A 26,887-nucleotide genomic window follows, 5' to 3' on the forward strand; every position below is an offset into this window, starting at 1 on the left:
TTTCTCATACAAAGCACACAGCTATGGAGCAGGGAGCCAGGACTCGAACCCAGGACCTCATGCCCCAGCGCCCAGCTCTGCCCAGAAACCTGTGCCACCCTCCACCCGGCCAGACGGCCTCCCTCCCCAACTTCTGCTCTGCTTGAGGCCCTCCTCCTTCGCCGACATGTTTATGGGAATAACGACACTGTGACGGGACCCGTGCGGTCAGGGTCACAAGGGCTCAGACACCCGGTGGCCCTGAGGCCAAGCAGCAGATGGGGATTCAGCACAGGGTGGGGCCTTCAGAGGCCCCTGTGCATGGAACGTGCTTCCCTGAAAGCCACACCCAAGGGCCATGTCCCATGGCATGTCAGCCCAGAGATGCACTCTTCCTCCCCCCAGAGGCTTCCCCACTCTGGGTGCCCGCATGCACTCCTGGCCCGGTGACACAGATGCGGTATGGAGCACCAGAAATAGCACTGGCCACGGAGTCAGACACACTGGGATTCAGATCCTGGCTCCCCGCCGTTTGTCTGAGTGAGCCATAGGAAAATTACTTCATCTCCCGGAGCCCTGGGTGTCCACCAGCCCCAAAGGGTGCAGAGGTGGAAGGACCGAATGAGGTAATAACGTTCACGGCGGGGCCTGCTCGGGGCACAGGCACTGCCGCAACTGGAAACGAACACCAAAACCCTCAGGGACTGGGGGATGAGGGGAGACAGCCCATGATCCCCTGCACGCCCTTCCACGCACCCCATCCCCTGGGCTTCCTGTCTCCCCCAAATGTGCTGGGCTCTCTCAACCTTCACCCAAGCTGCCCCCCTGCCTGGAGGGCCTGTCTCCCCTCCCTACTCCCAGGCATCTTCCACGGCCCGGGCCAGCCTCAGCTTCTCCCAGAAGCCTCTTGGGACAGACCCGCTGGTGTTCGCCAAAGCTGGCAAACCTCACACACTTCCTCCCGGGCACACAGCTGGACTACATCTCCCAGACCTCTTTGCAGCCAGGCAGGATCCCATGACTACGTGCTAGCCAATGGGATGTGGGCAGGCATGAAACACACCCATTCCAGGTCTGTCTCTGCACACGCCTCCAAGCTCTCTTTCCCCATTGGCTAGCTGAACAGAGAGCACTCCAAGGACCTAGAAGGCGGCACAGTCACAAGACGGAAGGAGCCTGGGGCCCCGAGTGACCTGGTGGAGCAGGGTCTCTAACCTGCATTAACTTGAGCAAAATGAACTTGTGTTGTGCTAAGTCACTGGGACCTGGGGGTGTCGGTTACAGCGGTCAGCCTGTGCTGACGAACGCACAGCCCCGACTCCTCTCCAACAACAAAGGTGTCCAGTGGTGGCTCCCTCCTCAAGCCCCTTCCCGGCCCTCGGCCCTCTGCACCACCACTAGCCAGGCTCTTGTCTGTCTCCCACCCTGGTCTATGACCAAGGTACAACCTGTCACTTCCTCATTTCCATGTCCCTAGCTGGGGCTGGCGCAGACTGGGCAATCATACAGTTTGCCTGATGAAGACACCAGGATTCCTCAGAATAGGATCACCTGGAAAATAAGAAGTTTGTTCCCAGAGGGCCTTCCAGTCTTAGCTTGTGCCTGATTCTCCAAGCGTAAGCAATGACTATGGATCAGCCCCATGTCAGGCACCGTCCTAAGCTCTTCCCAAGTACATGCTCACTTTACCCTTCCCAAAACCGAGGTAAGTCACTTGTCCACGGCCCATGGCAGGCAGGTTGCAAGAACTGGATAAAAGCCAGGCCGCGGGGCCCCGGAATGTACATGCTTCCCCCAGACGCAGGCCAGCATCGTGTTTGTCCCCGCTCCGGCCCCACCTCCTGCTGAGGACACAGATCCAGGCCGTGACAGTCTGGCCCGAGGGTCAATCGTCCCCAGGGCCGCCCTCGTGAGCTGCTCACCCCCAGATCAGCTGAGTGCAAATTCCGGGCACTCAGGGCAAAGGAATCAAGAGGGACAGACACTGTCCCCCAGCTGAGCGGAAGTGAGGCATCAGAGAGGGACGGTGGCCCGCGAGAGTGGGCCTCCCTGCCCAGGAGCCTACTGGGGCTTGAGAAGGAGGAACCTATCCCAGGGGCCCAGAGACCAAAGGGAACCAAAAGGGACACTGCACTCCGCACACGAGGTGCCTCACAGACGCCACCATCCCTTGCGAGGTGGGCACACATGTCACTAGCACTTCTCACCAACACAGGGAGCCCACGTTGCTAAAACATCGCCATTCTCCCCACCAGCTGGGAGCCAGCCACTCCCTCACTTGCCATCCTGTACCCCACTGCCCTATCCCTCATATCTACCAGCTGAAGGCTGATGCTGGGCAGCGGGCCCTGCAGCAGCTGTGCCGGGTGTCAGGTGCTTTCCCTGTCACCTCTGGGTGTGCAAACCCCATGTGGCAGATGGGGAAACCGAGGCCGAGACACTGAGTCACGCCGGGGAGGAGGGACAGCGCTGGGCTCACGAGCAGGCCTGCCTAACCCCAGGGCCTGTGGCTCTGTGCACAGCACTTGTCCTGCAGGCTACTCTGACCCCGAATGCCAAGAAGTGTTCATCACCCAGCCTGCCTGGCCTGCTGGTTTGTTCAAACCCCAAGAGACAGCTCGGGGTCAAGAGAGAATATAATTCCTCTAAACACTGAGCACTCAGCAAAGGGGGAAAAGTGGGTCGGAACCCTTGACAAGAAGAGAAACGGGCGGGATGCTCCGAAGTCCAGCGCACTACCTGGCACCCCAGCCCGAAGGCCCAGTGCCCTGGCCAGCCCAGGGCCGCCCAGCTGCCCCCCTGCTTGGCCTGGAGCCTCCTGGACTCGAGAGCCCAACCTTCCTCCCCAGGCTCTGCAGGGCCACAACAACTCCTGGGAAGTTCTGGAAGCGGGATTCCACCCAAGTGTGGGCCCCCTCTTTCAGGTGGAAGGATTCCACAGGGTCACGGAGAGGCCCCTCCTGGCAGGTATGCCTCTCGGGCCTCCCCTCTTGGACTCAGAATTTGAACCCACCTCCCCTCTGTGGGCTGAGAGCCCCGAGGTCTCTGTCCCTCTGGAACCACTGCCCCGTGTTCACCCGGGCTCTCCGGACACCCCTCTCCACGTCACTTCCAAGTGCGTCTGGATCTTAGTCCGCAGCCAGCTTGGCCCTTCCACAGGGGTCTCCAGCTCTGCTGGGATGAGGCTCCGGGGAGCAGGGTCCTCACACACCTGGGATGTCCTCTGGTGTCCGCAAGGGGTCCGAGCCCGCTGTTGGGAAGGTCACTGGTTCAGCTGCACGGCCACTTCCAACGCCACACAGACACTATTCCCTTTGGGAGTCTGGGGCCTGCTGGCTTGGGGGCTTCGTGGCCAGGCTGAGGGCCATCACTGGGCCTTTAGGAACATATGGGCTCCCGTTCTGGACCCAGGGCCTTGCTCTAAGATGCAGCAATGAACGGCCTCTCCCCAGGCATTAAGTGGGCAAGAAAGCTGCACCCTCCCTCACGGGGCACGGCTACACCCCGCGTTACATTCACACAGAGGCAGAGATGCAGCGGCTACTGCAGAGGCCCGGGTCTACACTGACCCGAAAGACTACCCCTGACGCATTTGCAGGTTTTTTCTTTTTAAGCCCATTTCAGAGTAGTAAGCATTCAATTTGGGGCCTGCACGTGGGTTGGCCACTCCATACCGTACCCCTTTTTTCCTCACTGAGAGAACCCCAGTTTTACTTGGAACAGCCATGGGCCCAGCTAGAAACACCAGGGGTGGGCACGGGCCCCTGATCTGCCCAGTGACAGCGGAAGCGCCTGCCAGGCAGGGCTCTGGGGGAGCCTGTGTCCCCGATACACAAGGGCAGCCCCAACAGACACCCGCCTTCACTCCTCCCCTTACTCCCGCCGAGGAGGCAGGATAAAAGCTGCTCACTAAGATGAGGGCACAGGGGGCCAGGAGGGCCTGGGTCCTTGATGGCTTCCCCAAGGAGCTAGCCTGCTGACACCCAAACTTCCTGTTCTAGGGAAAATCCCAAACTGGTTAAGCTGCTGTGGTCAGATTTTTACAAGAATTACACGAAGTCAACCCATTCCTCACTGACACAGGTAGTGATCATTCAACCCAGGATCTCTAGGTACACACATGCCTGGATAAGACTGAGGGATTGTCAGCAGGAACCAGCCAAAGTCACCAAGAGCTTACCACGCACCAGCCTTTTCTCCATTAGTCCTCACACTGGCGGTCCCATTTTACAGATGTGAAAACTGCTCAGAGAGGTTACTGAACTCGCCCAAGGTCACACAGCCTGTGAGGGCACAGGTCAGGATGTGAACCCAGGTCTTTTCAGAGACGCCCAGTTTCCTCCTTCACAGAAGGGGAGGCTGAAGCCAGAGCCGGGAAGCAGCTCCACACCTGGGGGCAGGGCAGGACTCCAAGCGGACTCACTCGTTAATAAGCAAGCAATGAGTTAGGATACGGGGACAAGGATAAAACAAGCACAGAGGCCACAGCCCCACCACCTTCCCACCTCCCCGCTGGCCCTGGAACCCACACTTCGCCTGCAGCCGGAGGCTCTTTCTCAGCCTCGCTTTGAGCCACGTCACAGCTGTTATTATTCACCAAGTGATGCAGTGACCCCGGCGGGGTGAGCCTGGGGCACATGGCCTGGGGGCCTGCAGCTCCTGGGTCCTGTCCTCCAAGCCACCTGGGCCCACCCATGCCTGCGGGGACTTGGGGAGTCATGCCTGAGGCCAGCAGGAGCTGGCAGAGACTCTTCCGGCTGGCACAGCCTCTGCCCAGGGCCAGCCAAGTGCAGGCTCCTGACCTGGCCTGGGCCAGCAGCAACAGAGGTGGGGGGACCGGAAGTTCCAGTGCCCAATCCTGCAGGGGTGTCACAGCGGGCAGGGCAGGTCCCAGCTTCAGGAAGGAGCCCTCCCCTTCAGCTGCCCACCCCGACCTCCTGCTTCACTGGCCTCAGGAATCAGAGCAAGGGCCTCGTCCAGGGCCTGCAGTGGCAGCTCCTGAGGCCAGCTGGGCCCTGCATACCTCCAAGGGGCTAGAGTTGGACAGCACTGAGGGCCACCTTGGGGACAGTCCTGGGGCTGGGGCAGGTGCAGAAGGGAGGGATCCTTCCCATGGAGGAAGCCGCCCTCCTGCGACTTCAGCATCTCAGGTCTGCCTCTCCCCTTCCCCGAGGCTACCACCCTACCCAGAGCCTCCCTCTGCACCCAGAAGGCATGAAGGCTGCAGCCCACCACTCCCCCCCTCCCCTCCACACCCTGCAGCCCGCCCTTCCCCCGCAGCCAGGGGTCCTTCTCAAGGGCACCTTGCAACCCCTTGCACTCAAGTGCATGCAGTGGTTTCTTTAGCCGAGGGAGCGTCTGGAAGTTCGGTAGGTGAGCTCTCACTGTGTGCCGGGCTTGGCACTTGCACTTTCTCTCTGAATCTACACACAGCCCTCTGAGGTGGACACTCACGACCCCTACTCTGGAGTTGAGAAAACGAGGGCACAGAGAGGTTAAGTAACGTGGGCGAGAAAGCCACACACTAGTCAACGGCTAAGCCAGGATTTGAGCCCCACTGGCCCAGTTCTCCAATTCCAGAGCTCTGCCACCTCCCTCAGCTCTTCCAGGCCCCACCCATCCAGCCCAGGGCACTCGCTCTGGCCTCATCCCCAGCCTTCTTTCAGTCCCTCTCCTGCCACAGGGCCTTTGCACATGCCACGCGGTTCCCTCGTCCTGGGCAAGTAACTTCTCCCCACGTCAAGTCTCAGTTTAAATGGCACTTCCGGGAGACGCTGTCCCTGACCACCTAATCGGAGCATAGTCGCCAGCATTCACTCTCATAGCACCCACGTCTTTCCCTTCACAGCACATCCCACGACTTGGAGCTTCAGATTTGTGTCTTCACTTGTTTAACAACTATCTCCCGGAGCAGACATGTGGCTTTCGTGTGTGTTTCATTCACCTCTGAGCCAACCGCGTCTGGCAGAGTCCAGCACATCAACGTCGTCAGCACAGCGTCCACTGTCCATCCATTACGGACCACATTCCAGGTACCAGGCCAAGCACATTACCCACTTTCTCTTACTTAATTCTCAGAAAACCTCTCAGAAGCAGCCACTGGTCTACCCATTTTACATATGAAAACACTGAGCTGCTCAAGAGAAAGGCCAGGACAAGCGCCGACAAAGCCTGAGTCCACAGCGGTTCTGACCACGGAGCAGGGCTCCTCTCACTAGCAAGCTGCTTCACACATGCGCGTTGGATGAAGAGACAGCGGGGCAGCCCGGAAGGATGTGGGCCAGAGGGACCAGGCTGAGCAAAGGTGGGAAGCAGGAGGCACAGACCACAGTGTGAAGGAGAGAGGATGCTGGCAGAGGTGGGGAGAGTCGTGGGGGGAGGTCCACACAGCTCCGAGGTCTGGACTTGACCCTGCAGACTTCCCAGAGCCCCTGAGGGTTTGGGGGCGGGACAAGGGCCACAGGCTTTAGGAAGCTCACCCCACACCACAGGGGACAGCAGGCTGACTGCTCCCTTTGCTGGAAGGTACTAGAGTCCCAGAGGCTTCCGTGGTGAGGCCAGTGGTGGGTTGATCCTACGTCAGGGGGTGGGGCACTGGCCACCTGCAGTGGACGCCCGGACCCAGCACCCTACTTAGAGAGGTCTGCATGTGGACCAGTGCACAGAGTGACGCTGTGGAGAAATTTACTTAACTGACTGGCAGCTTGCCTGGCCCGTGGTCAGAGCCGCGCTCAGGGCTCAAGCCACCTGGAAAAGTGGCCCAGTCTCAGGTGGACGAAGGAAGGCCCCCTTCCTTCACGTGGCCTGCTCATACAAAAGCTCCCGGCAACCCCAAGGGAACCAGACCAGGCCCTGCAGGTACCCTGGGGTCTGGAGGAAAAACAGCAAAATCAGCAGGCTCCTGAGCGAGCCGGGAGGGTGAGGGGTGCAGGGAGAACCCCACTCCCACGGAAATCGGGGCTGCCCTCCCAACTGGACTACCCACCACTTCGTGCAAACACCTGCCATTCAGATTCGTGGGCTGTGGTTTTTCAAGGAGTTGCTTTTCTGAAAGACTTGGAGAATATTCTAGAACAATTAAATATAGCTCCTGTGGAAGCTGCTCCATTTCCATGCCTATATTCATTCAACAAACATTCTCCGAAGGCTTGCTCAGTGCCAGACACTGGCGGACAAATGCCTCAGTCCCTGCTGGGAAGGCAGGGGCCAGGGGAGGAAGCCAGACTTGGGAGGAGCTGGGTATGACACGGGGTGACGGAGGCTGAGCTGGCGGGGGCCCTGGAGCTACCGGGACAACCGGAGGGACGCCTAACCAGCCAGAGAGGAGCGGTCTTTAGTGGTTAGGGACTCCATCTACATGGCACAGGGTGCGGTGCTGAACGGCGCTGAGTGGTAGGCAACAGCTCAGACTCCAAGGGCCGTGGTGGGCAATGCCTGTGCGCTGCAGGCAGCTGGGAGCCATCAACAGCTCTGGAGCAGGGGAATGACTCGATCTGATTTGATGGCCTGTGGCCAGCTTGGTGCATATCAGCACAGGCCTTGAGCCATCGCAGAAATGCATGCATTGGGACAAGGCCGAGTGGGTAATGTGGTCTCCGTGCAGTGTTGCATAATGCCCCGTGGCCCCCCGCCAGCCCTTTAAAAACAAATGCTTAGGTCATCCCCAGAGCAAGCCAAATATTAGAGAGGGCTTCTCTGTGTGCCCAGAAAAGACTGAGGCTGAGCTGGAAAACAAAACCCAAAGGAAAAAACCCAGAACATTTCCGATGGCTGGGTCTCCTGGGTCTGGTGGGAGGCAGGACATCAGCCAGGGGCATCAGGGGCTGGGGGAGGGGACAGTGACAGGACAAGGTCCTGGTTGATGGCCAATGTCCCCTGGATAGGAAGACGTGAGTACAAGGTACCAACAGCACTTAACACCCCACCTTGTAAAGGTCACTGATGGGTCCAGCAAGGCGTAAGATGAGGGCACTGGCCTGCCAGCATCTCCCCTGACAGAGGGGTGGGGAGCAGGTGTCTGGACACCAGGCGTGAGAAGGCAGCGAGGGAAAGTGTCACCACCCCGGCCGCAGCTTCCTCTGCTCACCTCTCCCAGCCCACATGAGGTGACCCCCTGCCGACAGCATTCCCCATCTCAGCTCCATCTTCTCTCCTGATCCCTTTACCATGGGTCTCTCGGGACACCCTGAGATGCCAAACAAAGCAGCCCGTGGCCTGTGTCTTCAGCAGCAGGTCCAAGGGTTTCCATCGCCAGCCACCGGAGACCTCAGAGCCAACCGCGTTTGAGGGCTCACTTCCCACTCAGGAGATAAAGCCCAGACAGGGAAGGGAAACCTGCCCAAGAGGTCGGAGCCGACCACGTGGTACCAGATCACATACCAGGACATGTGGTAGCTGACCATGGCCGAGGGCTCAGAGAGCTGTCCCTGTTACAAGGGGTGTACAGGCAGAATCTGCGAGGCCTCTGAACAGGCTGCCAGGAGGTCCCTTCCACCCCAGAAGTCTGGGCTTCGTGTTCCCTAGGCCTTCAGGCATGTGTGAAATCGGGCACGCAGCCACACCCCCTTCTCCATCATCTTCCAATGACTGGTCTAAGCGTGGCCACAGGATCCACCCTTGGCCAATGAGGGAGAAGCAAAAGTTACTGGGTGGGGCTTCCAGGAAAGTTTGCTCAAAGGGCAATCTCAGCTGGCATACCCCTTCTGACCTTTAGCCCACCTTTCTTCTTCCTGCCTGGGACACAGACATGATCAACACGCGTATAGATGACAACACGTAAAGAAGACAAAGCAGGAAAATCAAAGGAACTGGGAGCCCAGATGGCCCTGGACAGAGTACCGCAGCGACTAGCACTGTCACTCCCCGGATGTTCCACCCAGACATCCCCTGGGCACGCCACGTCCTCCGGTTGTCTCCAGGTCAGCCACATCTCAACACAGCCCACACCGATGTTCAGGACACCAACACATTACTCAGCGAGCCCTTCTCGTGCAATTTAGTGCCAAACTCTACGATAGGAGTTATAACATCTGACATGTTTTCTTTTTGTCCTTTATCCTAAGAAACTCCATGTAAATCTGAACTTCTATCATGGCCATGATGAGAGTTAATATACGTGAAACACACGCACACAGCCCAGATTCCTGGACCTTTGTACCTTATTTTTAGGCATTTTGTTATAAGCAATATCAAAATCTTCCTAGCAGAGAAAGGGTAAAAATAAGCTCAAAACATGTGTGTGTGTGTGTGTGTGTGTGTGTGTGTATACATATATATATATACATATATATATACACACATATATATATACATATATATATATATACACATATATATATACACATATATATACACACACACACAGACCTACACACACACACATATATAACAGATGCTAATAAAAGAAAGCAGGCAGAGAAATAATATCAGGAGAAAAAGAACCCAAGGCTAAAAATATCAAACACAGTAAAAAAAAAAGCATGTTTTATAAAGGCAAGCTTATCTCCACACCAAGAAGGAATGAGAAACACAAACCTTTATGCATCTAACCAGATAGCTTCAAAATACTTAAAACTAAAATTGACAGAAATACAAGGAGAAAGTGACAAACCACAGTGACGAAGCACTGAAAGAGACACTAACAATCTCCTTCAAAAATAAAGTAGACCTAACAATAATGACAATCAGATGATTATAAGGCAAGGGCACAAGCAGAAATGTCTATAGAGCTAGGCAGCTGAAGTAAATGAGTGAGGTGACCTGATGTGATGATGGTGGGGACTGTGGCGAACCGGACAGAGCACGTGCTCCATTAAAGGCATGAGAATTAACAAAATAATGATCATTTAAAACAGTATAGAAGCACAGGTGTGCAGGCTGATTTAGCCAATAATCACTAGTTTCAACCCTTGAAATGGCTTTGAACAACATAATAAACAAGTTTGACTTAGATTTATATAGAACTTCACGCACAACAAAGAGGTAAGTTCTTTTCAAATATACATGGAACGCTACAAAAAGTAATCATTGAGCTACAAAGAAAAATTATAGTAAATCTTAGAATATAGAAATTATGCTTTAGAAATGTGCCTACAGATAGTGAACACTCAATAAACATTAGCTCTCTTAAACTTTCAGAATGCAATAGCTAACAATTTTCTCAACAACTTGAGGGCTATTATTATTATTATTTATTATTCCTATTATTCCTATCATTATCTTCAATTTTATAGACGGGAAAAGCCCAAGGTCACAGTTAGTAAATGCCCAAGAAAGAATAATACCCAGGCAGTCTGGCTCCAAAGCCTATGCTTATAACCAACTATGCTAACTTTATGTGTGTGTCTCTGTGTGTGCATAATTTTAAAACACATACACACACTTCAAGTAATTCTTGGATTAAAGAAAATACTAATGTGCAAGTTATTTACAAATAAGTGATAATGAGAGACCTATGGGATATAGCCAAAGGGGCATGCAGAGGAACATGTATAGCCTTTGATACATTTATTTAAGAAACAGAAGCTGTCGGCGTGTGAAGGGCGGAAAAGAAAAATAAAACTAAAGAATGTAAAATAAGTATTTAATAAATACAAAAGCAAAAATCAGTAAGATAGATAACCTTACTATACTATAATAAAACCAAGAGCTGGTTCTTTTGAAAGATCAATATGTGTTGGCAACTAATTCAAAATATTTTCAAGCAATGTAAGGGCCAAAGAAAACTTGTGAGCAGCCCAGAGCCTGCACAGGAGCCAACTGCTTCATCCTCTTCTGCACAGCAACCTGCTGGCAGCTGTGACCTGGAAGTGGGGCTAAGGGGCTAGACTGTGACGAGAGACTTCCACTTTTACTTTATGTTTTGTTCAAATATATACTAAGGTAGAGGTCAGAAGTATAATAAACCCCCAAACACAAATAATCCAACTTCAATAATTAACAACCTATGGCCAATCTGATTTCATCTAAACCTCCTTCCCCTGCAATTCAGATAATTTTGAAGCAAATCCCAGACATTTCACCTCATCTCTAAACGTTTCAGTATATATCTCTAAAAGATAAGGACTCATTTATTATCTATAACCATACTAAAATAATCACACCAAAAACTTAGCATTAGTATGTATGTGTGTTTAATTACGGAAGTACTACATGCTACCTGTTAGAAGATTCAATTAAGAAGTTTAAAAGAAGCATAGTAGACCTCATATACCCCAAAACATGCTGAAGGATCACCCAGAGTGTACAAATGGGGACACTGAGGCTGAGACCAGTGAAGGGGTTTGCCCACCGTCTCCCAGCCAGTAAGAGGTGGAGCAGGGATTTGAGCTCGGGCCTCTTGATGACACATCCCAGGCTGGGTCCGCTCTACCGTGGCAGCCTTTTGACCCAACATATAACCAGATTTTGAAAATAATGATAGGATAATTAGTACATCAGGGCAACAAAAGCTCCTTGGCCGTAAGGACATACGCTTACACTCTTACGTGTGATAGAGCAGAGACCAACATTTATGGAGGGAATTCTGCACGACAGGCCTGGATAGGTACTTTCACTTCCATTGTTCTGCTCATAGCAGTCCTAGGAAGATACTATGGGCTGAATTATGTCCCCCAAATTCATATGTTGAAGTCCCAACCCCCCACCTCAGAATGGGACCGAATTTGGAGATGGGGGTATTTAAAGTGGTGATTAAGTTAACATGACGTCAGTAGGGTGGCCCTAATCCAGTGTGACTGATGTCCTTATAAGAGGAGATTAGGACACAGACACCCATAGAGGGACAACCATGTGAAGGCCCAGAGAGAAGGTGGCCATCTCTAAGCCAAGGAGCGAGGCCTCGGGAGGAACCAAACCCGCCAACACCTTGATCTCAGACTACTGGTCTCCAGAACTGCAAAAAAATAAAGTTCTATTGTTTAAGCTACCCAGTCCATGGTGCTTTGTTATGGTAGCCTGAGCTTGATACAGAGGTAGATGATACACTGTCTATTTCACAGATAAGAGAACGGCACATCTTAGAGCTATGAAATGGGCAGCATTTGAACCCAGATGAGAGTCCAAAGCTATGCTCTCTCCACTGCACCAGGCAGCTAAGCACGGAGAGCAGGAAAGGCTCAGCAAGGGGCGTGGACAAACTGCTGGTCAGCCAGGAGGGTGAGCAGACCGCACCCCTGCCTCGGCCTCATCGTGGGCAGGTGTATCTCCTGCCCTTACGCTCTGGACTTTGTCACGTGACTTGCTTCAGACAACGGTATGTGGAAGAAATGACAGCACGGTAGCAGGGTCATGGCATAAGACACCTCACTTGCTTTCACTGCCCTCTTGCACCTCTGCCATCACCAAGAGGAAAACACACAGTGGCTTGGAACAGAGCTGCCCTGTCAGCTTCAGACCAGCAATGAGAAAAAAGCTGCCCAGCTGAGTGTTCTGGAGCGGTCAAGCCCATCTGAGCCTCAGTCTGTGAACAATAATAAATGGTCATTGTTTTAAGCCTCTATATTTGTGGGTGATTTGTTACACGTCACTAGCTAACCGATATAGAAGGTCAAACGAAGCAGTATATAATGAAATAGTAACAAGCACAGACTCTGAAGTCAGACTGCCTGGGTGTAACTCCTGACTCTGGCATTATTTTGCTGTGTAACCTTGGGAAAATTGCTTGACCTCTCTGATCTTCCATAGCCACATCTGTAAAATGGGAATACATGAAAATATCTATCTGATAGGGTTGTTGAGAGGATGAAGTTAATTCAGATGGTATCTGTAGAAAAACAAAACCCCGTGAGTGAAAGCTCTATTGTTGTGACAGGGACTAGAGATGAAGCTTGTCCTGGGATGCTCTGGTCAGCCTGACCAAGACAAGCAGATGACAGACCTTTTGTCTTCTTTCGTTTTAACATCAGTCCCACATCTGCCCTTCCTTACTCATTTAGTGAGGCAGTGAGCTCCCTGTCACTGGAGGGTCAAGCAACGATGCCATCCTGAAAGGGTAGAACCAGATGACCTTTGAATCCTCTTGACTGTCAGACAATAATCACCGAGGCAGGTCTTCTGCCCTGTGTCCAACCCATGATCCCAGGAAGGTGGACAGTGGTGTAAAGAAGGGAATGCTGGGCTTGAGGGCAGAAGACCTGGGTTCAAGTCCCAGACTCCACTGTGTGACCTTGGGAAGCCACTGGACGTGTCTGCCTCGCTGGCATAACAGAGTTAATCCTAACCATGCCTATTTCACAGGGTTGTTATGTGGATGAGAGATGGTAGTGGATGGGACCCTGCTTTGTGAACTAGATAACAGCAGGGACAAACAATATCCATATCCATAGAGTCCTCTATAGAGATGTCACTCCAGGCACATTGAGGGAAAAGCCCTCCACCTCTGAAGTTATGTCTTTCGCTAGCTTGGGGTGGGCAAGTGCACGGCAGGCATCCTGCCACTGTCCCTTCTATACCCATGGCACACATGACTAATCGATCACAGCACTCTTCCCCACTGGAGCTGCCTCTCAGCTCAGAGTTCCAGTGACCAAGCCAACTGGCTGGACCAGACTGATCAGGCAAAACCTCCGATCCTGGGAGCCAGACCAAGGCCCACTGGCTCCCCTGCCTCCACCTGGTTCCGGGGTTTCCAGGAGATTGTGGGTTCCAGGTGTCCACGGCCCCCACAAGACTCCCTTGGACTAGCTGAGCCTGGGATGAGGATGGGTTTTCACAGCTGTGGACACCAGCCCTCTACCCCCACATGACCTGGTCCAGGCCACATCAAGATTGCTAAGAGAATGTTCTAAAATAGTAAGAACATCCAAAAAATGTCTTCAACATTGCTGAGCGCTGCTGAAATTGCAGTGAGACTAGAAGCCCTGCACCATATGCTGTTGTTTACAAGACAACACACAACACTCCCAGGTGCTCGTGCCCTCTGACCTGGGAATCCCACCACCACAGCAAACCCTTAAGTAATAACCCAGCAGAATCTACATGCGCGCGCGCACGCACACACACACACACACACACACACACACACACACACACACACACATTCAATAAAGCACTACCTATAATTGGCAAAAAAAAAAAAAGGAAAGACACATTAAAACACTATAAATAGAGAAGTGGTTAAATAGATGATCATACATTCATTTAGTGGATATGGAGCTGTGAAAATATATTTCCCTTAAGACTGCAGAAACACGAGGTAATGTTTGATATAAACTTAAAGAGAAAGAGACTCTGAAACGCCTAGACTCCATGGGGGCCCTACCAACACCTATCTCCACTCCTTCCTCACCTTCAGGACCCATTTGGCTTGAAAAGCAACATGCTACATTTTCCCAGACTTCCTTGCAGATAGGGTTGGCCATAAGACAAAGTTCTGGCCGATGACGGGTAAGCAGAAGTCCTTAGGTGGACCATACAGGCAAGCTGTTTAGAAAGGAGCAGGCTCAGCTGATACATGCCTTTGTCTTTTGTTCTTTTTTCCTGCCAGGACAGGATGCCGGATGTGATGCTGGAGTTAGGGTAGCCATCTTGGAACCATGAGGCAGCAGCCTGAGAACTAAAGCCAAGCTAAGACGGCTGAGCAGAGAGACAGAAGGAGCCCGAGTCTCTGAAGGCATCGTGGAGTCACCTGTCAGCCCATCTACCTGCCCCAGACTCCTTCACTGCTGTTTGGCGCGGTCACTGTTACCCGGGTTCTCTGCTCCAGGCAGCTGAGCGTAGTCCCTTACAGATACATCCTGATGAAAGGATAAAAACAGTGAGCACAGTTGGGCAACGAGGAGAGTGGGAACATGAAAAGCTAAAGCCACTCCTGCACGTGACCGCGAGACCGCAGGGGAGCGGTGGGGACTGTTCTCCCCTCTTTATAAACCGACCTCTGCCACAGCTCACTACTTCCCCTTTTCTGTGATGTAGGAGCTACTTTGTGAACCAACACACACTGGGCATCCACTTCGTCGGCGTTCGAATCCCTCTGGCCAAAACACTTGTCCCAAATAGATGCCAGACCAATTGTGCCAACTGCCAGGGCCCCTCAGCACTCAGGACGCAGTCAAAGAGGTCTTTATCTCCCCGGAAATGGCGCTCACACTGGGAAACCCTTCATTACGACCAGACTCAAAGGGAACATTCCCCCGCCGCCTGCAGCAGCCCTGGGCGAGGCCCTTTCCTGGGGCGCAGATGAGACTCGTGGTTAGAGCCCAGCCAGGCCAGCCCTGCATCACGAGCAGTCATTTCCCACCAGAGTCCAAGAGGGAAAAGGCCCCGCCACTGCAGGTGCAGCCCGTGGGACACCGAGCTGCCTCCAGACGTACCTGGGGCCTCGCCGCTGGGCTGGAGCAGGAACCACACCCTCCCTGCTCCCTGCCACACAGCAACGCTGCCTAGAGCTTCTGCGTGAGGTGGGGAAGCCAAGCGCCCTCCTACGGTTCCCCCCAACACCTCCAAGCTCACCCCACCCGCCCAGAGTGAGCGAGCTCGCCTCAGCCCCACCTGGGCTCCCACCCCCATCCACATGGGACAGTGCCTGAAAGCTCAACGCCGGAGTCACCTCCCTCCCGACATGTGACTGTGAGGCCTCCTCTGGGCAGGAGGAGGAGGCAGGGAGAGGGAAGGAGCCCACCTCCCAGGCACCGACTGCGCACACGCACACTCCACACCGCTCGGCCCCCTCTGGCCATGATTCGCAAGGTGGCTTTTCCTCCCAGTCTGCAGAAGAGGCTCCGGGAAGGGAAGTCACCAGGCCAGGGGACATTTTGCACTTCGGGGGATATCTGGCAAAGTCTAGAGACAGTTTTATTTGTCACTACCGGGTCGGGGAGGGGAGTTGCCACTGGCGACCAGAGGATGGAGACCAGGGACGCTGCTCGGTGTACTACCACGCACAGGACGGTCCCCCCTGCAAAGAGGTATCCAGCCCCAAATGTCAATGGTGCACGGGGAGAACCCTGCCCCAGCCCGAGGTCACCCAGTGACCAGAGCCGGGGCCCTGTGTACAGCCCGTGCTCTTTGCAGCCCTCATGCCAGCCTCCTCACTGTGGGTCATGAGCAATCACGGTCTCCTGCCCAAGGAAGTGGGGACACTGCCAGTGGGCACCACGGAAGTACCTCATGGAATCCCCAAGAGTCAGCAGGGAGACCCTCGCCAAGCTCCCCTGTGCGCGAAGACCACGGCTCGCCGGTGTGGGAGGGGGACAGCAAGGGGGGCAGCCGTGCCCACGGCGAGGGTCCAGGGGCAGCCGTGCCCAGCCTGGACGCCTCAGGGTCCCAGAGTGGCTGCCGGCGCCAGGCTCTGCCCCTCACCCCCAGCAGGCCTCACCCGCCCCCGAAACTCGCAGCACCCCAGGTGTGTGCCACCCTGCACACCTCCAACAAATGGCCAACAGGGACCAAAGACACCACTGCCGCGTGCTTCTCATTTACTGACATTTTGGGCCTTGAGTATAACATCTTGTTCCTGACGGGCCATCAGGCAGTCAATCATCAAACACCTTCTGGGGCCCAGTATGTGCCAGGTGCTCGGGACACTGGGATAAAAGGCCTGACCGCAGCCCTCAAGCGCCTTTCACGTGAGCAGATCTAGCACAGTGCAGGCCCCTGCTGTCACCTACTGACCAACGTCCAGAGGACAGACACGAGTACAGTCTCAGCATCTTGTCAGTGCACGGGGCCAGGCTGGGTGGAGGGGACAGCACGGGCAAGGTCCCAGGTGGGAACTGCCCGGCAGTGGTGTCCCAGGGGGCGTGGGGAGAGGTGGAGGGAAGTTTGGGGGCCCACAGGGCGGGAGGGCCAGGCAGGGTGCAGCAGGGCGGAGGGCTGGGCGCCACGACAACACACTGAACGCCTCAGCCCCGGACAAAGGCCCGGTGATGCTGCCCGCCGGGATGTACCTCATGTCTGGCAGGGCTGGTGACAGCCCAAGGCTGTTTCAAAGGTGGGTGTCTCTTCCCGCCAGGTGCCTGACTCACAGGAGCCCATCACTAGCGGTCGGCTTGGGGACCGAGATCACACATCTAAGGCATGGGAGTGAGAAGCTCCCCATTTGGCAAAACGGGTCCCTAACCTGCTGTCCTCCCTTAAACCCAACAGCTGAAGTTCAGAAGGCCAGGCCTCTGCCCTGCACCTGCCCAGTGGCCCCGAGGCTCATCCGAGCGAGAAGATGGCCCCAAACCACTCAGTTCAAAGTCCCCCCAGCTCTCAGGGCTGGGCGCGCACCTCGGCCTCCGGCAGGTGCCCTGAACGGCCCTGGGGACTCAGTTGCCCCCTGTGGAGGCTGTGGCACAAACACACGCCCGGGGCACCCTGCAGGAGGCATGGTGGGCCTGGCTCTGACCCGAGAAATTGGGGGTGCAGGGGTGTCAGTGGCAGAGGAAGATGGTGGGCTTCAGAAAGGTCACCGTGGCTGCAGGGTGGAAGGCAGCCTCCCGGAAAGCCATATTCTCCCAACAGGCCTGGGTTGAGAAAACCTACTGCCCGGGGTTGGACCCCATGGCCCCAGAGGCCCCCGAGGCCCCCAGCCTGGCATCCCACCACGGGAGCCTCCTTCCGCTGGATGCCAGAAGCTTTTCCATCTCCGGGGTTGCTCTCTGAGTACAGAGTGGGCATGGGGCAGCCCCCACAACGAGGGTCAGGGCCACGGCACCCAGCAGGGGCGGGGGCTGGAGACAGGCAGGGGATGGGATGTCCCCCGGGGGGGGCGGGAGAGCAGCGCTGGGAAGCTGCAGATGACAACTCTCCAATTTGCCAAGAGCCAGCGGAGTGCAAGGAGGTGAGAGGCACCTGGCAACCACTGTCAACACAGCAAAGCCCCGGGGCTGTGACAGGAGGCCTTTCACGGTTGTTCTGGCACGTTCTCTGATGCTCGAGAACCACCAAGCTCGACGTCCCCATTTCACAGATGAGAAAGCCCCAGGCTAAAGGGATGTGCCTAGGATCGGGCCTCCAGGACAGGCAGACGTGAGCAGTCCTGCCCACGGCTACGGGACCGCCAGTGATCTGCCTGCCACCCCCAGCCCCGAGTCCCTTGGACTCAGGCTCTGGAGGCAAGCGGCGCCATGATCCGCTCCTGTGGATGGAAGACCAAGGCCAGAGGTAGGGCCTGGCCCCGGCCCCCTCCGCTCTCCATACGCCCAGCCCAGCATGCCCCTTGCCACCCAAGGGCACCTGCACCCTCATGCCAGCCACAGCTCATCCGCCTCTGATCTGGCCCCATCCTTCACCTCATTGCCACCCAGGGCTCCTCCCAGGGCTGGGGACACGACAAGGGTGAGGGCAGTTCAGGGCAAGCCCACCGCACGGGGCAGCCCTGCCTTTGAGCAGCTGTTTCCCAGCCTGGCCCGTCAGGACCCCAGGAAGGAGCACGGTGGCGGAGGTGGCTGAGGGCAGCAGCCGGTCATCAGCTGGGGACCCCCTGCTTCTCCCGGGCCCAGGGGCAGACATCTCACAGTGTCCTGGCAAGCCGGGCCAACGCACTCACAGACGCTCCTAAACTTTCTCATCTTCCCCTGCTGCAAATTTTTCCATCAACCGTCCCTTCTTCTCCGGGTCCACAGCACATAGTTGTTTCGCGCTCCGAGATCAATGTCAGGGCCTGGATTCACCCCAGTCCAAGACAGAGAATGAGAGAAGTTCACATGAGCCAGAAGCTCGAAAAATGTCAATGCAGGGAGGGGGCTGCCCAGAAATGCTGGGGTACTGACTGGGAGCATGAACAGAAGTACAGTGCAGACCAGGGGAGGTGAGAAAATCCTCCGCTCTCCCTGCGTGACCAGACCCGACCTGGAGGGCACACGTGTGCACCAGAGCTGCTCAGAGGACAGTGGCCGGCTTACAAAGGCGTTATCAAAAGAAACTCAGGGGCCCTGGGGCCATCTCCAAATTCCCAAGACTGTTACGGGACAGGAAGTGAACCAAGCTCTACTCAGCCCTTCTGTTGGAGAACTGTAAGCCACAGGGTGGGTGCCTTCAGCTTAAAAGGGAGAACCTTCTACAGACGGAGGTCCCAGAGTTGGGACAGGCAGAAGGGAACTTTGAACAAAACCCCTTAAGGAAATGGCCACCAGACCCCGCCCCTGCTCCCTGCCCACGGGTGGCCTGGAGGAGGATATCGCCGGGGCGGAGGGGAAGACCCTCAACCAGACTCTCACTGCCCGTGTCCCAGATTCCACTGCCCATGGACTCTGTTTTTTTTTTTTTTTTGGCTGCATTGGGTCTTCATTGCTGCACACGGGCCTTCTCTAGTTGGGGTGAGCAGGGCCTACTCTTTGTTGCGGTGCGCGGGCTTCTTATTGCGGTGGCTTCTCTTGCTGTGGAGCACGGGCTCTAGGCGCACGGGCTTCAGTAGTTGTGGCTCGCAGGCTCAGCAGTTGTGACTCGTGGGCTCTAGAGGGCAGGCTCAGTAGTTGCGGCACACGGGCTTAGTTGCTCCACAGCATATGGGATCTTCCCGGACCAGGCATCGAACCTGAATCCCCTGCATTGGCAGGTGGATTCTTAACCACTGCGCCACCGGGGAATTCCAGGGTCCTTGCCTCCTAACTCCCTCCCAGAGCACTGCCAAGACCAGGCGTTACATTCATCTCCTCCGGCATGTTCCCTGGTCCTCTGGTGCGGCTGGTGTGAAGACAGTGCGGGGCTGCTCTGTGTTCTGACTCACAGGGGCAGGTGCCCGGGGCTGCCCACCTGTCCATCCGAGCTCCCCAAGCCCCTCCCACCCTGGACCACTCCACACACATCCCACTCCAGACTCAGCTGCACTCTGTGTGCTGAGTTCCCTCTCCTTTCCTGGGCCTGGGCCCCCGAGTTCCACTTTCTAAATGGAGACCTTCTGGCCCCTCCTCAGGTGACCACCATACAGACTGGCCAGCCCTTTAAGAGAAGACCCCCCCCAAGTACACACACCCCCTTCCACATGGAAACCCACAGGTCAGAACTTCATACAATAACCTCAATGTTCATCTAAGCACACACACTTCATCACATGTGAAGTGATGAGCTCTCTGTCACTAGAGGCATTCAAGAAAAGGCTGGCTGATGAGGCGGGATCGCGGGTGCTGGTAATGTTCTGTTTCTTGATCTGAGTGCTGGTTGCACGGCAGGGTTTGCTTATCGGAATCACTGAGCAATACACTTGTGACACGTGCGCTTCTCCATACGAACATTCTACTTTCTTAAAAATTAGAAGTGACTGGGATCGGCTGGCCATTTGGCAGGAAGGCGATGAGGCTGGAACAACTTGAAGATCCCCTGCCATCGAGGCATTAACACTCACTGAGCCCTGCCGGGGTGCCGTGCACCCACCCTAACCCGCCCATGGGAGGAACTGGGTAACATCCCACTGACGGAGGGAAGACGAACGATGCACGGAGCTGAGTGAACACGTGACTGAGTGAACGACAGCACGGAGGGAGGAACGGACGGACGCGGGGACGTGTGGAGCCTGACACACAGGTGCGGGGAGGGCTGGCCGAGGGGCAGTGTGGGGGATGGGCGGGTGCAGGTGCGAACGCAGGTCCACGGGGGAAGACATGTCCACGGAAGCCTGGCCCACCTCCTGCTCTGGCCTCCCCGGACTTAGCAGATGAAAGTCCAGGCCGTCCAGAAAGAGCAGGTGAAGGCAATAGGTGTCTGCACACGGGGTCTCATGTGATCCCTGCCATCTCAGAGCCCTCAGTGTGGTGTCTCATACGCCTCTCAGGTCACCCCGAGTCAAGGAACCCACCCCTTTGCGTCCCCCAGGACACCTATAAATAGGCTGTGCTTGCCGGAGGGCCAGGGCCACGTCGAGCAAGGCCAGGCCCGGGCAGGCCTGGGAGGAGCTGAACACGGCACCCTGTTCTTGGGCACCCGACCAGCTGCCATACTGAAAATCACAAGGACACCCCAGCCCTCCCGTCCAGCCCACGGTGTGCTGGGTGGCCGGGTCCTTCACCTGGGCCTGGCTGAGCAGGTTTCCTGAAGCGTGAAGGTAAAGGGAGAAGCAGAAAGACACAGATGGAACATTCCACAGGCCCATCCCTGGCTCCTGGGTGGAATCCATCCTTGGAGCCTGCGGTAAGGAGATCCCGACTGCAGAGTTCCAGGCCCTCCGCCTCAGTGGGCACTGCCTCCTCTGGGCCTCAGTTTCCCCATCTGTAAACTGGGGCAACACCTCCTCCCGCCTCGGGGGTGACGTGAGTGCGTGTGCGTAGAAGTGGTGCTGCCATCCTCGGTCCTTCTGGAGGCGACCCCTCTGTGAGGGGCTCTGTGCGGGGCCCGCCGGTGCCAGGAGGAGACACAGTTCCTCCAGGGGCAGAATAAATGGCACCGACAATGCAGGAGCTGGGGGAGGTGCGGAGGGCAGGGGCACAGCTTGGGGGCAGCGAGGGGCAGAGGGTAAGCCGTGCCGTCCTGGAGGGCGAGGGCCCACCAGCACCCCCCAGCCCAGCCCCTGGGCTGTCTGCCGGCCGGCGGCTCGGGAAGGGTTAACTGAGTTCAGCTGTCCCCACACTTCACGCTGGACTGCACCCAACTGTTTGGGTTTCCAGCTCCCCTCCTGCCTCAAGGCCAGGCCTTATCTTGTCATCTAGACGGTCCCCAGAGCCTCCGAGGCAGCACAGGCCGGGCAGGGGCTGGCACGCAGCGAGAGTGTAAACCATGGATCGAAACCTGCACCCCAGAGCGCGAGAAGAGGACATGGGAGACGCTTTCCACTTGGTGAGAAGTCTGTTCAAGGTCCTGCGGATGAGCGAGAAAAGGGGGTGCCCCACGGCATTCTGGGGCGAGGGACCTTGAGCAGGGAGCCCGCAGGAGCGCAGAACCTTCTGGGACTGTGCCCCACCCCCTGCCAGGGACCCACCTCCTGAGCCGGTGCCCTCAAGCAGCCACCCCGCCTTCAGCCGGGCCCAAAGGGCCTGACGTCAGTCTGTTCCTCCTCCAAACAGCAGCAAAAACAGAACGCAGGGCCCTTTTTTCCCTCCTTCCCCTGCGAGGCCCAGTTTTTAAATCGTCTTCTTAGATCCTCCAAATGAGATCTGAATTCTAAGCACAGTTTCCTCTTTAATGATCCTGAAGGTGGTAACTACTTAGAACACAGATGTTAGAGTCGAAAGAGAAGTGTCTGGAGATTCCCGCTGCTGTCAGAAGTAGTCGCTGATGGCGGGACACAATTTTGGCCTCAAGCGCCTCCTGTAGGAAGAGCCCCAGTGTGCTGGGGGTTCCTTCCCCCCCCAGGAGGCCTCAGCCCTGAGCAGAGCAATTCAGAGCAGGCGCTCTAGAGCCCCTGGCTGCCGGGACTCCTGACTGCCACCACTCCTACCAACAGCTCAGGAAGGCAGGTGGGAGGGTTTCCAACCCGCCTGCTAATCAGATGGGCACGGCAGGGGATGCAGAAGGAGTTTTCATCTTGAACATGATGGAGAGTTCCGAAGGCCTCGGGCTCGCCAAATTTAGAACGCAACAATACCATCTCCTGGGCAGCAGCTACAAGTGGCACAGACATCAGAAGCAGCGAGCGGGGACGGATGGCACCCAGAACTGGAGCAGCGATGGGAGTGCATCTGCCTTCTTGGAGCCCGTGGGACCTGTGCTCATCCCTCCTTAGGACAAAGGTGCCTGTGCCTGGGCTCCCGGGAGAGCTGGGCGGCGGTCAGTGTGAGAGCCCAACGAAGCCTCTGATGAACACGGCGGCCACAGATCCAAGGCAAAGTGCTAATTATATATGTTCTTAAAATCCCGTTCACTGAGTGCGCTACTAACTGCATCCGGGAAGCAGCGTACGTTGGCAGAGGGAGTGAGGGCGGCTCCTGCCCCACCTGGGAGACTCGAGCTCAAAGTTGAAGCACGCATGCTCAAGAAACCACTCAAGGTTAGATTAAAAAGAAGAACGCCCCTGAAGGTGCACCTGACTCATTAATATCACTGTCCAATAGGAGGCGGTTCCTTGGAGGGCCTGGCTTGGGGCTGGGTTTTGGTCCAGGCCTAGGAGCACCTTAATTTGCATTTATATTAAAAAAGAAGAAAACACACAGAATTAACTAGAAAGGTGCTTGGTTTCCCGTAAATTTGAGTTCCTCAGAGCTAAACAGCTTCCTAGGGCAGAGTCAGGCTCAGCTGATGTCAAAATTCATGGATTCTCACCTACGAAGTGTGCACACAGCACTGGACCAGGCGGCTGCAGGCACGAGGGATCCCACTGGCCCTTCAGAGTCACCCAGGCGGAAGGTTAGTGTCACGCCCCTTCTACAGGTGGGGAAACAGGCTGGGAGTCAGCACACCACTCTCCGCTTCATGGTCTTCCCGTCTGACAGGACTCAGGTTCCAAGCCCGGTCAGCGGGCTCCAGGTTCAGCATCTTTCCACTGCAGGGCAGCTGAGTTAGGACAGTCTTTTCTTCCTAGCCTTACACATATATTGCACCCTTTCTTTCTGGAAAATCAGTTGGAAACTCAACAAAAGAAGTGAGGAATAAGTCAGCACAGTCATCAGCTGCCCCTCCACACGCTCCACCTGGCCACCCTGCCTTGACCCTTTCTCTTTGGAGCCCTAACCGTTAGACGCATATGCCCAGAACTGCCAATGAGAATCAATAAACGCAATCGACGAGAACCTTATCAGATAAATGGAACATCTCTAGGTTTGATTTTAACTCCAACCGTCTCTTCAATGTTGCAGTTCAACTCTTGGGACCAGCCAAAGGTTTCCTGTGCTCATTTCACTACTGGTGGCCAGCATGCTCGCAGATTTCATCTGATTTGGGTCTACATCACTCAAGGCCCTTTAGGGAATGATGAGCTCTTCCCCTCCCCAGGGGGGGTCAGTTTTGGGGGCATATCCCCGGCTCTCTGGCTCTCCCGCAAGCAGGTCCCTGCCCCACAGGATGGACGCCCTGTGCGTGTGTGTGTCACGGCCACAGCTCACACTGGAAGTGTAAAGAACAGAAACGACGGTTATGACTGGCTGGCCCTTTCAGGAGCTGGAAGCACAGGGTGGGAAAGGAAGGACTTTACTGTGTTTTGGCCCCTGGGCCAAGGGCGTGTGGCAAAAGGAGTAAAGCTGGTTCCGCAGACAGCAGAAGGGCAATTTCCTCCTGAAAACATAAAAACCTACATCAATGAATTAAACATTTCAGACAAGATGACTCTCTAAAAACTCTTTTCAACCAAGAAGGAAAGACAAGCCGTCCTGTGCTGGCGCTTCCTGTTGCATATGGCACTGAGAAATCCTGTTTTTTCAGCACGCAGAGCTTTCCAGAGAAAGAAAAATATCAAGGGGAAAATCAGAGAAGGAGGTCCAGAGAAGTCAGGCAGGAGGGACGGAGAGAAGGATGGGGAAGACGAGGCCTCTTCTCAGGGCACAGGGGCACAAAGAACTGGAGGGGAGCAAACTAGAGGTGGCCCCGAGCCAATACAGTGGCCCTGACTGGTCCAAGGAGGTGGCCATGAGAGGCCGGGTGCTGCGCTGGGACAAGGTGCACACCACAGAGACACCACCCTGCCTCCTGCGGCGTGGGGAGGGCAGCCCCAAATCCACTGGGATGAAGCGACCTGCTCTACTTCCCACAGGTCTCCAAGGGTGATGGACGCAAGTTGCCTGAACCCCTTGGCCTCAGTGGGGGTCCTGCCCTAGGTGCCCACCAGAGGCTGCTTCCCGGCAGAACCTTTGGGCTCAGACCCACAGGAATCCCCAGGGTGTACCGACTGGACTCTCTCCCTGGACCGGAGCTGAACTTCCCCGGCTTCTGGGCAATACGCACACGTGCCTTACCCACCGGCACAGCCTGGGGGTGGGCTGCTCCTGCCCCCCTCCACGGGCTCTCCACCGCGCTCCTAGAGCCTCTCACCAGGCTGCCACCGCCCCGCCCCCCCTCATCACCAAAGAGCAAACCCTCTCCTCCCAGGGGCCTGGCACGACCAGGTTCCAGCATGGAAGAAGAGGAGCCAGGAGGCAGGAGAACTGAAACCTGGGCTCGGAGAAGGCTGGAGGCTGGCGAGGGTCAGCGCCTGCCTCGCTCCGAGAGCCGTCCGCGGCCACCTGAGTCGGTCTCCGCGCCGCAGGTGCCAGGCCAGCCCTCTCCAACTCCCGGAGAGGTAGTAAGTGTAAGGCTTGGAGGCCCGCGCAGCCCAGCCCGCGCCGGGGCGGTGGGTGGGTGGGTGTCTGCTGTGGGATTATTCTTAGCGCTCCACTCTCTTCGCAAAAGTGGCGCCTCCGCCCTCCAGGCTCCGGCACGCTCGCTCCGGGCTCGCACGCCCGGCCCAGACACCGGCGCGGAGGAGGGCACCGGGTGGGGTCCGCGAGGGGTGAGACGGCGCGGAGGCGCAGGAGAGGCGGGGGCTCCCGGAGAGGAGGGGGCGCTGCGGGAGGGGCCCCGGCGACAGGCTGCGTTTAACCCTCGGCGCCCCGCACCCAGCCCTGCGCCGCGCGCTCAGCCGCCTCCCCGGACTCCTCCCGGGACGCGGGGAGCCGGGCGGCGGCGCGCCCAGCCCTTACCTATGGTGGTGATGACCGTGATGGCAAAGTAGAAGGAGCCGGCGAATTTCCACTGGACGCCAGCGCGGTGTGGCTCCGACTGCAGGATCACCAGCTCCAGCTGCCGGTAGTCCTCGCTGCTGATGTTGTACTTGCCCTTGATCCGGATCTCCTCCGCTTTGAGTTTTTCCTCCTCGCGCATCTCGTGGTCCGACTCGAGGGCGTCGAAGACGGCGGCGCCCACCAGCAGGTAGGTGAAGGTGCAGACGATGAGGGACAGAGTCCGCACGTTCTGCCTCTTCATGGCCGCCAGCAAGGAGCCGGCGCGGGGGGCATGTCCCGCAGGCTCGCAGCCGCGCGCGTCCCACTGCAGCGCCAGGCGGCCGCCGCCGCCTCCTCCGCCGCCGCCGCCGCCGCCTCCAAGTTGTAAGCGGCGGCGGCAGCAGCAGCAGCAGCAGCAGCAGCAGCAGCGGGGAGGCGGGGGGCGGGGAGGCTGGGGGGGCCCCCCTCCGCCGGGGCCGCCACAGCCGCCGCCACCGCGAGGCGGCTGGCGGGGCAGGGGCGGCGCGGGCCCGGGCTCGGGCGAGAAGGCGGACAGGCACAGGAGGCTGCTCGAGCGCCGGGGCCAGGCGTCCGGGAGCCCCGACACCCTGCGCCAGACCCGGCCGAAACAGCCCGCCCCACTGCGCAGGGCCATGCACGGCGGCCCCGCCGGGCACCGCGCGGGCCTCGCTGCCCTCCGCACCCCGCCCCCAGCTCCCGCCGGAAAAGCAGGGGCGGGAGCGGGAGCCGGAGCGCGGCCGCCGGGGCCCGCGCCCCTCCGGGTCCGGCTCCGAGGAGGCGGCGCCCAGCTAGGAGACCACAGGTCCGCACGCGCCCCGCGGGACCTCCTGCCCCTTTTACCCCTCCGCGTTCCCCTTCGAGGGGGGTGAAAAAGTTTGCGAAGTGGCGGCGTCTCCGGAGTCCCCAGCGAGCGGGGAGGGGGCCGAGCAGGTGCAGCGGTTGGGGCGGCCGGGTGCCCGAAGGTCCGAGCGCGCTGCGTCCACCCGGGCGAGCCGGGACGCGGCAGGGTCCCAGCCAGGCGTCGGCCGGTCCACGAAGTTTGCTCGGCTCAGCCCCCGAGGCGCGGGAGCGGGGCGCGGCCCCCGGGTGGCAGGGCCCGCGGCGGAGCGGCCTCGGGGGCGGCCGGGGAACGGCGCGGCGGCGGTCGCCCAGCCCGCTCCTCCGGGGGCGGCGGGCGCGGCGGAGGCGGCGGCGGGAGGGGTCCCGCGGGCCTCGCGGAGATGCGGGGTGGGCGCGGGCGCATGAGCCGCGCGGGGGTCGGGGCCCTCCGGCGTCCGGGCGTCCGGGGAGGCGGCCGCAGCGCCGCTCTGCCTGGAGCGCTGCGTGCGTGCGCGTCGGAGGGAGCCCGTGTGTGTGTGTGTGTGTGTGTGTGCGTGTGTCTGTGCGTATGTGTGCCTGTGTGTGTG

At 57.2% G+C, this 26,887-nt stretch overlaps 1 protein-coding gene across 1 annotated transcript in view; it reads right to left on the minus strand.

The window, feature by feature from the left end:
* KCNK9 (potassium two pore domain channel subfamily K member 9) overlaps positions 1-25,722 on the minus strand; it is a gene marked incomplete at both ends in the record, with an annotated part of 86,318 nt that extends 60,596 nt beyond the window's left edge. Inside the window, one exon of the mRNA XM_079722347.1 lies at positions 25,440-25,722. Within this exon, the coding sequence (XP_079578473.1) occupies positions 25,440-25,722 (283 nt within the window). The remainder of the gene's footprint in view (positions 1-25,439) is intronic.
* Between the last annotated feature and the right edge of the window lie 1,165 nt (positions 25,723-26,887).

The sequence above is a fragment of the Hyperoodon ampullatus genome (genome assembly GCF_949752795.1).
Source record: "Hyperoodon ampullatus genome assembly, chromosome: 17".
NCBI classification, from domain to species: Eukaryota; Metazoa; Chordata; class Mammalia; order Artiodactyla; family Ziphiidae; genus Hyperoodon; species Hyperoodon ampullatus.